At 37.6% G+C, this 13081-nt stretch overlaps 1 protein-coding gene across 2 annotated transcripts in view; it reads right to left on the reverse strand.

Annotated features, from left to right (window-relative positions):
• LOC110458496 (four and a half LIM domains protein 2-like) overlaps nt 1-13081 on the reverse strand; it is a 131472-nt gene that overhangs the window by 19838 nt on the left and 98553 nt on the right. Inside the window, exons 5-6 of one of the 2 annotated variants that reach the window (XM_021510216.1) lie at nt 7481-7655; nt 5945-5968 (exon numbers count right to left, since the gene is read on the reverse strand). In XM_021510216.1, coding sequence (XP_021365891.1) covers nt 5945-5968; nt 7481-7655 — 199 coding nt within the window. The remainder of the gene's footprint in view (nt 1-5944; nt 5969-7480; nt 7656-13081) is intronic. The other variant, XM_021510217.1, reaches the window with a different exon arrangement.

The raw sequence follows: 13081 nt of genomic DNA on the forward strand, positions 1-13081 counted from the left end.
TGGAGAAGTCGTACTTGACAAAATCAACAGTGAAAAAGATTTAGGAGTAACGGTGGATGCAAACCTGGACTTTCGGACCCACATTCAAAACTCAATAAATAAAGCTAATTCAGTACTCGGGATTATTAGAAGATCATTTACTTTTTTGGACGAATCGATTTTTAGACAGTTATTTAAGGCTCTGGTAAGACCGCATCTAGAATACGCAGCCAGTGCGTGGAGTCCGTATAGACTTAAAGATATCCAGATGATAGAGAATGTACAAAGGAGAGCCACTAAGCTTACCGACACTAAAACACCGAAGGACTAGAGGTGATTTGATTAACGTTTTCAAGATTGTGAAGAGGAAGTTTGATGAGAAAGTCACGTCAGACATATTTGTCTACGATAATAACGAAAGAACACGAGGGCATAAATTTAAGCTGTATAAACAACGATGTAGTACAGAGCTAAGGAAAAACTCGTTCACGTTTAGGGTAGTTGATGTCTGGAGCGGTCTACCGGAATCGGTTGTAAATGCAGAAACCACGAAGTGGAAGGACTTTGAGATCCTGTTGGATAACCATCTGAAGGACACTATTTACAATAATTACTGATAATGACTTTTAAAATAACTCTTTTGGGAAAGTTTGTATATGTTAACCAGTGACAATATAATACTTTTATACTATGTTTTGTGATATGGACTTAGAGGCTGTCAGCCTGCGTCCATTATTTTTCAATTAAATTCAATTAAAAGTATAAGGCTTGATGTCGTGGATGATTGTCTGGTACACAATGAGGATATAAACATCACAACTTGACCAACAGGGCTCCGGGCTTACCCAAGGGAGGAAAGAATGAGTTGGGGGGTAACCAATGACAAGGAATACAGTGATTGGTGGGGTTTTATGATATCTACGGTACATTTATATTTAATTAGTTTAATACCCTAGCTATTCAAATTGTGAGATTTAAGACTTAAGTATCTTTAATTTTAATTCAGGTGAATGATATACAGTTGAAGACAGTAAAATTCTCTCATCTATAAAAAGTGGTGAGAAACAGAACTTCATATTCTTGAGATAATCCGTCTGCTTGAAATGGGTGTAAGAGAACGTCATTCATGCTTCATGCTCCTACACATTAAAAAGTAAATAAATATGGACAATTCCATTCAAATAAGGACATGAAACACCAAAACAGCTAATAAAGCTCTTACGGATTCTCAGCCAAAATTACGCCGTATATACTTTTTTAACTGTAAATTCCCATGCCTCAGTGCTTTAAACCTTCAAATTCCTGTTGACTTGATTTTGGAAAAAATAAATAATGCCATAATGTATTCCCGTTAAGTGCAGGCAATTCAATAATTAACAAGAATACACCCTGAAAAGTATACACATGAATGATATTTTAAGCCAATCAAGCAACAGCTTTTAATTCCTAAAACAAAAAGAACCAATCTGATTGGACAAAATGGTTCAAACACATATATCTAGTACAGTTAATGACAAGGCTGTTTTAAACGATCATAAGCTAGTGAGTTTCACAAATGAGTTGACAAAAACTATCACGACACTTAAACACTTCCACCAAATAACACAATCGACCGTTAGTTAAAATCATCTATAAAAATTCATTAAAATATGTCATAAATGCTGTCAATTGTTTTTTAGAAAAATATGTGATTGCTATTTATTTATGCATGACATCTGGAAGATAGAAGTTACAAGCCGTACAAAAAATAAATGATGTATACATTTTGGCGTTTATAGTCAGTTATAGTCTCTTTATAGCCAGTAAGTCTATACAAATAGTCATTATAGGTAGGTGGATGTCTATATTTTATTGCAGAATATATAAAAAAATGATTTTTTCACTTTCAATAACTAGTATTCATATGTTTTTTCTATAATCATGAGGTTGTATCAATTCAACTTCCTGCTTCGTCCTATAATTCAAACATTCTCATTTCTTCAATTTGGTATAGATCGTTCTATCAGAACAGCTAACAAGCACAACCGGTAATGTCCATGAACTATTAAATAAATCAAGATGAGTACATGTACATTGTATTGACAGCAACTGTACCATAAACCCCAATACAGCACCTACAAGTCCCGAAACACAACTGTACCATAAACCCCAATACAGTACCTACAAGTCCCGAGACACAACTGTACCGTACACCCCAATACAGTACCTACAAGTCCCGAGATACAACTGTACCATATACCCCAATACAGTACCTACAAGTCCCAAGACACAACTGTAACAAACACCCCAATACAGTACCTACAAGTCCCCAGACACAACTGTAACATACACCCCGCTACAGTACCTACAAGTCCCGAGACACAACTGTAACATACACCCCAATACAGTACCTACAAGTCCCAGGACACAACTGTATACACCCCAATACAGTACCTACAAGTCCCGAGACACACCTGTACCATACACCCCAATACAGTACCTACAAGTCCCTAGACACAACTGTAACATACACCCCAATACAGTACCTACAAGTCCCGAGACACAACTGGAACATACACCACAAAACAGTACCTACAAGTCCCAAGACACAACTGTACCGTATACTACACCCCAATACAGTACCTACAAGTCCCGAGACACAACTGTACCATACACCACAAAACAGTACCTACAAGTCCAAAGACACAACTGTACCGTATACTACACCCCAATACAGTACCTACAAGTGCCGAGACACAACTGTACCATACACCCCAATTCAGTACCTACAAGTCCCGAGACACAACGGTACCATACACCCCAATACAGTCCCTACAAGTCCCGAGACACCCCAATACAGTACCTACAAGTCCCGAGACACAACTGTACCATACACCCCAATACAGCACCTACAAGTCCCAACACAACTGTACCATACATCCCAATACAGTACCTACAAGTCCCGAGCCACAACTGTACCATACACCCCAATACAGTACCTACAAGACCCGAGACACAACTGTACCATACACCCCAATACAGTTCCTACAACCCGAGACACAACTGAACCATATACCCCAATACAGTACCTACAAGCTCGAGACACAACTGTATACACCCCAATACAGTCCCTACAAGTCCCGAGACACCCCAATACAGTACCTACAAGTCAGGAGACACACCTGTATACACCCCAATACAGTACTGCTACAAGTCCCGAGACACAACTGTACCATCCACCCCAATACAGTACCTACAAGTCCCGAGACCCCCCAATACAGTACCTACAAGTCCCGAGACACAACTGTACCATACACCCCAATACAGTTCCTACAACCCGAGACACAACTGTACCATATACCCCAATACAGTACCTACAAGTTCGAGACACAACTGTATACACCCCAATACAGTACCTACAAGTCCCTAGACACAACTGTACCATACATCCCAATACAGTACCTACAAGTCCCGAGACACAACTGTACCATACACCCCAATACAGTACCTACAAGTCCCGAGACACAACTGTACCATACACCCCAATACAGTACCTACAAGTCCCGAGACACAACTGTACCATACACCCCAATACAGTACCTACAAGTCCCGAGACACAACTGTACCATACACCCCAATACAGTACCTACAAGTCCCGAGACACAACTGTACCATACACCCCAATACAGTACCTACAAGTCCCGAGACACAACTGTACCATACACCCCAATACAGTACCTACAAGTCCCGAGACACAACTGTACCATACACCCCAATACAGTACCTACAAGTCCCGAGACACAACTGTACCATACACCCCAATACAGTACCTACAAGTCCCGAGACACAACTGTACCATACACCCCAATACAGTACCTACAAGTCCCGAGACACAACTGTACCATACACCCCAATACAGTACCTACAAGTCCCGAGACACAACTGTACCATACACCCCAATACAGTACCTACAAGTCCCGAGACACAACTGTACCATACACCCCAATACAGTACCTACAAGTCCCGAGACACAACTGTACCATACACCCCAATACAGTACCTACAAGTCCCGAGACACAACTGTACCATACACCCCAATACAGTACCTACAAGTCCCGAGACACAACTGTACCATACACCCCAATACAGTACCTACAAGTCCCGAGACACAACTGTACCATACACCCCAATACAGTACCTACAAGTCCCAAGACACAACTGTACCGTACACCCCAATACAGTACCTACAAGTCCCGAGACACAACTGTACCATACACCCCAATACAGTACCTACAAGTCCCGAGACACAACTGTATACACCCCAATACAGTACACCTACAAGTCCCGAGACACAACTGTACCATACACCCCAATACAGCACCTACAAGTCCCGAGACACAACTGTACCATACACCCCAATACAGTACCTACAAGTCCCAAGACACAACTGTAACAAACACCCCAATACAGTACCTACAAGTCCCCAGACACAACTGTAACATACACCCCGCTACAGTACCTACAAGTCCCGAGACACAACTGATGACATCTGCACTCCAGTTATTTTGATGTCATAGCAGTCACCATAACATCATAGTGGACAACACCATGGCATCATACATTAAGACATCACAGCAGTCATTATGGCATCACAGTAGTCTTTATGACATCACAGAAACCATGATGACATCACAGCAGCCATTATGACATTACAGCAACCATTATGACATCATAGCAGCCATTATGACACCAAAGTACCAGAGATATCCAATAATATAAGAGATCAAGCGCGTAATTGTTTTACATATAATGCATTATTCCACCAAATATCATGCTAGGTATCCTTCTCCCTGAAATATACAAGAGGCCCCAGGCCTTAATAACTTACTTAAAAGAGTACATAAAATGTATGCTTAACATTAGGACTAAATCCCCCGGGGCAGGCAAGACATAAGAACATTTATGGTAGCATTAGTGTATTCGTTTTTTGATGCCCAGGAATTTCATATACCGTAAGGTTATGAGGTGAGGGTCTCAACTGTTTCCATGTTATGACAAAGGGGAGTAAGTGCCCAGGCATGGGATTGACTCTGGGGCCAATCCTAGTAGGATAAATGTCTTTGTTTCTTCATGCTGAGCAATTGGCAATTGTATATAATTGTAAGGTGGGAATCTCAAAATCCATTTATACAAAAATGATCACTTGCCCTTGTTCTGTTTCAGATCAAATATGGTAGAAATTTGTGTAGTACTTCAGGAGAAATAGTCTTTTAAAAGCTGAAATTTAACAATTTCCCTTACAGGGCCCTGCCTTTTTCCCTCAGGGTATTCACTGGTATATGTTGTTCAGGAAAAGTAAAGTTTTAAAGGAAAAAGTTGATGGATGCCGAATGACAGAGGAGTCAGGACAGATGTGCCATGGGCATGGCATAAGCTCACCAGTCCTTTATAGGAAGTGAGCAAACAATTAGTCCCTATACCCTCCATCACAGTGTAGTGTTTTTACCCTGATGTAGCAAGTTTTGAGTAATATTAAAATGCTGATAAAGTCCTTGAAACAATTAATGCAACTAGCACAGAAAGAATGAGTAATAGCATGCCTAAGAAGAAAGCTTTTAGCGATTATATCATCAATTGCATCTGTTTAATAGCAACAAAAATAGAAACTGGCAATTTATCAGTTCAAAGTTCACCGACATAACATTTTGCAGATTTTGTAATTTTGGTTACCATAGTAACGTTCTATGTACAAATTCATGACATGGAGCCAGGTGAGTTTTTTCCTGTTGACTCATATTGAGGTTGATATGTGTTTGTCTGTTTTGATAATCCTTCCTTTCCGAAGTTTCCTAATTACAGCTGTATTGACGTGTTGGAGAACTGACTCACTTTGTTTAATTTATATATATATAGACTGTCTCTTATTATAAATCTGCAAAATGCTGTGTCTGGGCTGAACTTGATGCTGTTAAAGTGTTATCAATACCTGGGGTTCCTGTACTTTCATCTCCTGTGACGCAGGGAAAGGAAAAACTCATATATCTACATCTGTACAACACCTTCACACTCATTCAGTAACAGTTGTGACCTGGATGTTATTTTTAAACTAACAACTGATTCTATAAAAAAAAATACTAATATCGTTCGTTTTCTATGAAAAAAGCAAAACCTGCGTTAAATATGAAGGAACCAGAATTGAAATTGAGACATCTTATACATTTAACAATGAATTTAAAATTTGGATAATCATTACGATTTTTATTCTGACTGGTCAAGTAAAAACATTTTGAGTATAAGTCTGTTTAAATTGTGTTTGATGTACAAACTCTTTTCCACAATACAACAATGACAAAAGCCTTGTTAGGTAACATCTACGAGTGACACATCACACGGACATTTTGATACATCAAACCTTACGTCACAAGCAGTTAACTCTCCTCTTTACTAAATAAATGTTCAGTCAAAAACAATACTAACACAATTTTTGTATCTCAGCATTCACAAAATTTACTTAACAATTTTATTTTGACAGAAGATTCAAATGATCAGATTATTTAACACACACTTCCCATCATTTTTATATCTTCCATGCATTTTTTACCTAACGATTCAAATACACACGAAAAGAGCTAAGTTGATACCAAAACATCATAAATAAAGACACATAAATGTGCATCGTATTTGTTTTCTTTTACGACAGCCAGTGTTTGAAACATACAAAACAGAAAGAAAGAAAAGTTCATATTGACCACCAGCACTATAAAAATAAATTGCTCATCATTAGGTACGTCCAGACAGACAGAAAGCAGAATGTGAAACTGTGTTATCTAACAGCTGGCGGTTATTGTTTAATATAAACTGATATTCAGCCATTGGATTTATCGGGAGAACAGTCATCAGCAGTGGAATACCAGCCATTATACTTAAATGGTGGAACAACGTGTCCCACAGCTAGAGGAAGCTTTCTTTGTTTCAGCATGTCAAACCATCTTACTTACTCTCTACGATTTGTCAATCAAATGTTACAAAGAAGGAAAGTTAAACAAGAAAACTGTAATTTATCTTGCCCCAGAAATAACATAATTTTCTTATATTTGATAATACACAGAGAACTAGAATTGTTTCTATGAGGACATAATTGTTCCGATACCTAACACACTGGAGCAAAAATCAAATGGTCCAATACCACCATCAATCTGAGTTTTTATTTCTAAAAATTGATAGTTTAGATCAGTTCAGATTATATTTGAAGGTAGTTTTAGAAAATATGTCCATACGAGATACAAATTTGTATGATGTCCTAATTAAATTAAGTTTAAATTGCTTTAAAAAGAAGAACAAGGTTTAAAACTGAGTTCTTCCCAAAGAAATATATTAAAAAACTGAAGTAAATTAAATCGGCTTTATTGAACAGTGTCAGGACACCATTATATGCTCCAATTTTAAAGTATGTGTGATTTATACCATTACATCATCACTTCTATTCCTGCTAAATGCAGAAATTAATTAAAACAATGCTTACCTCCCCTGAACGGTTTTTCACATCCATCACAGCGTGCAGCGAACTTATCATCATGACATTCGGAGCAGAAGATGTTCTCATTTTTTGGAGCAAACGGTTGGTCAACCAAGGTTTTCTGGCACTCAAAACACTTGAAACAAAACTCGTGCCAGTGGCGATCCTTGTACGACAGGTCCTGAAACAACGTCAAAGGGACAACATTGAACTCGGCATACTGCCAAAAATATAATAGTTTCTCAAAACCTTTCTTTGAGCATCAGTATTTTCAGCACATTACTAATTATCTTATCGTAGAAATCAGTAAATGAATGTAGCTGTAACAACAATACACTATAATTGCAGCTGCATTTCAAATGCAAAAAATCTTCGATGTATACAAAAGTATACAAACAACGTACACAAAATGTGGGCATTTCTACACTGACAGTAAAGTTGGAGGAGGTAAAATTTGGACATTTCTACACCGACTCGTTTGAGGAGTCAAAATGTGGATGTTTCTATACCGACTCGTTTAAGGAGTCAAAATGTGGGCATTTCTACACTGACTCGTTTGAGGAGTCAAAATGTGGACATTTCTACACTGACTCAAATGATTAAATTCTTTGTTTCTTTAACGAGGATTGCATACAGCCCGGAGGCTACTAGATGCTTTCCTCAACATATAACAACACAATGTTCAATGACAAAATATGACACAGGTATGACACCCATTCACACACTCTCACTCAGAGTCACCAACACAATATCAGAAAGGAAAGGGGAAGTTTGTGGAGTGAAAATATGGACATTTTTACTTGTGATAGTAATGTATAAGCAGAATTGGTTCCACGTTATTTAACCAACATTTCAGTATTTTAAAAATGACCTGAAAACTAAGTTTACAACTAAGCAGTAGTGCATGAAACCTTTCAGGAGCTGCTGAATCTATTTTATACAGGAATCTGAGACTCAAAGCAGGTTTCTAGGGCATTACTTCTTTAGAAGTTGTTTATGTTCAGGTTTGCATGTGTTGTTAAGTATGTATTTCATGCATGTTAGGTATTTACTAACTTACGGGGAGCTCCAGCTAGTGACTAGCATAGTCAGCTTGCGAGGGGGTAAGTTAAAATATTTCAAAATCAACTAAAAACTTTATGATTAAGAAATCTTTTGATTTTAATAAATCATCATTTTATGATGTACTTTTCGTATAAAATATTTCTTATTAAATCCTGATTTAAGTTTGAAGCCTGACAATGCTGACGGTCAGACTGGAGATGCTGACACAGAGACAGTTATGGGTGGAGAATAGACAAGATCTGTAGCCAGGGTCGGTGGTTACAAATATTCAGCTACAAGGAATGTACAAAATAAGAAGATGGGAGAGTTCCAACAAATGATAGTTGGTTTAGTCATCACATTCCTGACTAGGAAGCAACTGCTGATCTTTCAAATTCTACAAAATCAATTTATCAAGTCTCTATTTGTAACATTAGGTGCTCTCCAATTACCAAGTTAAATTGTCCTTTCAAAAATTATACAGTATGAAATAATTATTCATAGTCAATCGAGACAACTCTCAGGTATTGCTGGCTGTCTCCCATGACCAACAAGAGTACTGCGGGGCGCAACAATATACGCCCGTTGAATGCCATATAGTGTTATAAACTTTCATACACTGAAATAAGATTTAAATCATTCTAAGAGTGGTTAGGTGCCATGCTTAAAAAAATGTAACAGAAAATCTCCGACAAAAAATCAAATGAAATGAACAAAGGGCAATAACTTTTGCAAAAAAAAACGTAAAATCAAAATTCTTTCAAGGGAGACACAACTTCATATCATGATTATAATGTATACCAAGTTCTAAAGTGGTCTGTTTCAAAATGTAGGAGGAGCTTGCCGGACAAACAAAAGTTTACGCCGGACGACGCCATACCATAATACTCCTGTCAAATTTGACAGGTGTATAAAAATTGATGCATTCCACAACCATCTAATTAGATGATTTTTACATCAGGCCAATAAGTTTTCATTAGAAAACCTAACCTCGTTCGTTTAAGAGGAATAAACTTAAGTCTGTATGCATCAAAAAAAGGCTCAGAGTAAAATATTTGCTTGTTTATTCATAGCAGCATTTTCTTATTTTTGAAGTTTTATGAAACCTAAGGATATTTCCTCTCTTTAAAAGTTAATAGTGGCTGTATCAGTTTATCCTATTATCTAAATCAACTTTCAGTCACACAGAGAGAACTTTTAAGTACATAATGTACTATAAACAATACTAACTGGAAGAAGTTGAGGATTCAGACTGCTGTGAGCGAATTGAAACCTGTTCTGGTAGAGAAACAAACTGACATGGAAGCTGGTCGATGATAAATCACAGTAAATTCCTGATTTGAAACAGCTATAAATCAGAGTCTATTTCACCCCCAGATTCAAGCTAATGGCTTATAATCTTCCAAAATCCCTCCCACAGAATTCCTACAGCAAAGTGGGCATGAAACCCAGGCCTCAGCATTAGCACATATACTAAACACCTTCAGAAACAGCAAATAACTCAAACTGATCAATTAAACACTACTTCATATACATATGTATTCCCAAATACAGTGTTTATAGCCAGTAAACAATGTATTAGAGCTATAGTCAGTTCCAGGAACAATCCATAAATATTGAAAAAATGTCTGTCAAATACCGAGTACAAACTGGAATGAGCAAAGGGGAGTAACCCATGCAGCCTTAGAGGAGCACCGATACAACTAATGGACAGAATAATGCAGAATTGGATGTCGGGGATGACCTCATTGATCTTGGTATGACATTTAGCAAACCATAAATGGTTGTTATTACATAAAGGCAGGGTATTATATATGAAATATGGAGACAGAGTGATACAGCTTCATGTTTCCTACAGAGGAAGAGCTCCAAATAATAAGTAATAAAGAATAAAATACACATCAGTACGTAAAAAGAACTGATATCCTTCTAAATGTCACTTCAATCCAAAACCATTCCCTTTCATCCTACAGGATAACAGGAACAGACATGTTTACATGTACACCAACTATTCTTGGCTTGTACCAAAATATATATATACCCTCAGTAACACAAAAGCTTGGCCAGAGAAATCAACAAACAGCCAGAAATACCCCTAGTAACTGTGTTGGTGTCAAAACAGTTCAGGTATCACCAGACGTCACTAAGAGCAGTACATATATTGGATTTCTTTACCCACATTTTTTTGTCTAAGAGGAGTACATATATTGGATTTCTTTACCCACGTTTTGTCTAAGAGGAGTACATATATTGGATTTCATTACCCACATTTTTTTTTTATCTAAGAGGAGTACATATATTGGATTTTGTTACCCACCTTTTTCTGTCTAAGAGGAGTACATATATTGGATTTTGTTCCCCACATTTTTTTTTATCTAAGAGGAGTACATTTATCGGATTTCATTATCCACATTTTTTTTGTCTAAGAGGAGTACGTATATTGGATTTCATTACCCACATTTTTTTGTCTTAGAGCAGTACATATATTGGATTTCGTTCCCCACGTTTTTTGTCTAAGAGCAGTACATATATTGGATTTCGTTATCTACGTTTCTTGTCTAAGAGGAGTACATATATTGGATTTCATTACCCACATTTTTTTTTATCTAAGAGGAGTACATATATTGGATTTTGTTACCCAAGAAACCTCTCATAAGCTGAAGACTCTGATCTGGGTTCATACAGCAATAAAGAGTACTACACACAGTCTATTACGTTTCAATGAGGCAGTTTTCTTTTGTTTGTGTACAGAAACATAAATGGTGCGGAGTAACTGACAAGTTTACTAATTTCATCAATATGTGTTCTGTAGATATCAATTAAGTATAAGATGTCTTGGGAAGGTTGACTTTTTTGTAACATTCACAGTTAAGCAATAAAATTGACTAAATAATGTGTTTTTTCAATGGTTGTTTTTTTTCATTTGAAAGTGACTATATATCATTAACGTGACTATATATCATTAAAGTGACTATATATCATTAAAGCCAATTTTGTTTCCAACTGCTTTTGTAATTGGTTGTAAACTAAAACTGTTTCCCTGCAAGTTTTATGACTGTTTCCCTGGTTGTAAGGTTTCCCTGGTGGTTGTAATGTCAGGCATACCGAGTTTCCCAATAGGGTTCCAACTATTGGCACGGAAGCTTCTGATAATCTGAAAATGATGATAGCATACCAAGTCTAACACAGAACAAATAAGACTCGGACTATGAGAACTAATTACTTAAAAAAGAAAAAAAGAAAAAAAAAGAAAAGTTTTGCACATATCCAACTGAACTCAGATCCTAGGAACTCTTTTATACTGAAAATTACAAGGAAAACATGCAAGTCTTGCACAGAGCCCATTACAACATAATGATACCTAGTATCTGAAACGGTGTACAAACAATTATTGTTTATATAGTCTATGGGAAGAAATGACTACTTCTGTAACTAATTAACAAACGTTTGTCAAACCGAGTTGCCACAAATGTCTGATAACTTGAGATGAACTCAATGCGTCATCCAATGTACCCAACAGACTCGGTTATTTGCCTGCCAATTAGTCATTTTATCTCCAGCCGTTTTTTGTGTTTTCCATCTGTCTTAGAACCAGGAGCACTCAGGTGCCTCGGACATATGTTGACTGTTTATATATTAAACCTGCCATTACATGTCTGTAATCCCTGTTCTCCACCCCCGTTTGTTTTGACTTATACGACCAGTTACTTCCCAAGTAGTGTTCAACAGATGCTGCTGGCAATGGAAAACAATCCGATCAACATTGGCTCAAAACCAAAGTGGAATGTGATGTTGTACGAAACATGAATGTATTGAACCGCTCTAACAGGACTAGGAATATGGTATTTTGATATATCTATGACAAAAATGTGAACTGGTAATTTCTTTAAGGCTTCTTGTGAGCAAATTTACAACAGAATTGACAGGTGCTTACCTTTTCTTCAAGTTGTTTTAATCTATATTTAAAAGATTTGTAAAAAAATATCCAATGATCTATGTAATTACTTTTTAGATAAAAAGATAGGACATCTGTTGTGTGTTAAATACAAGGACTGTAGAATTTTGTTTACACCGCCCAACACCACACCCCTTCCCCACCTCACTGAACAACACCACACCCCTTCCCCACCTCAATGAACATCACCACACCCCTTCTCCATCTCACTGAACAACACCACACCCCTTCTCCATCTCACCAAACAACACCACACCCCTTTTCCATCTCACCGACCAACACCACACCCCTTCTCCATCTCACCGACCAACACCACACCCCTTCCCCATCCCACCGACCAACACCACATCCCTTCTCCATCTCACCAAACAACACCACATCCCTTCTCCATCTCACTGAACAACACCACACCCCTTTTCCATCTCACTGAACAACACCACACCACTTCTCCATCTCACCAACCAACACCACACCCCTTCTCCATCATTTATCTGACATCCTAGCCTGAATAACATTACAGGGCTGATCTGCTGCAGAAAGTTTTGTTTGGATATAAACAGAAGATTAAGTGTACAATGTTGATTCACTTTGTTCTCCTGACAACATGT

Source organism: Mizuhopecten yessoensis, unplaced genomic scaffold, assembly GCF_002113885.1.
Source record: "Mizuhopecten yessoensis strain PY_sf001 unplaced genomic scaffold, ASM211388v2 scaffold9621, whole genome shotgun sequence".
NCBI classification, from domain to species: Eukaryota; Metazoa; Mollusca; class Bivalvia; order Pectinida; family Pectinidae; genus Mizuhopecten; species Mizuhopecten yessoensis.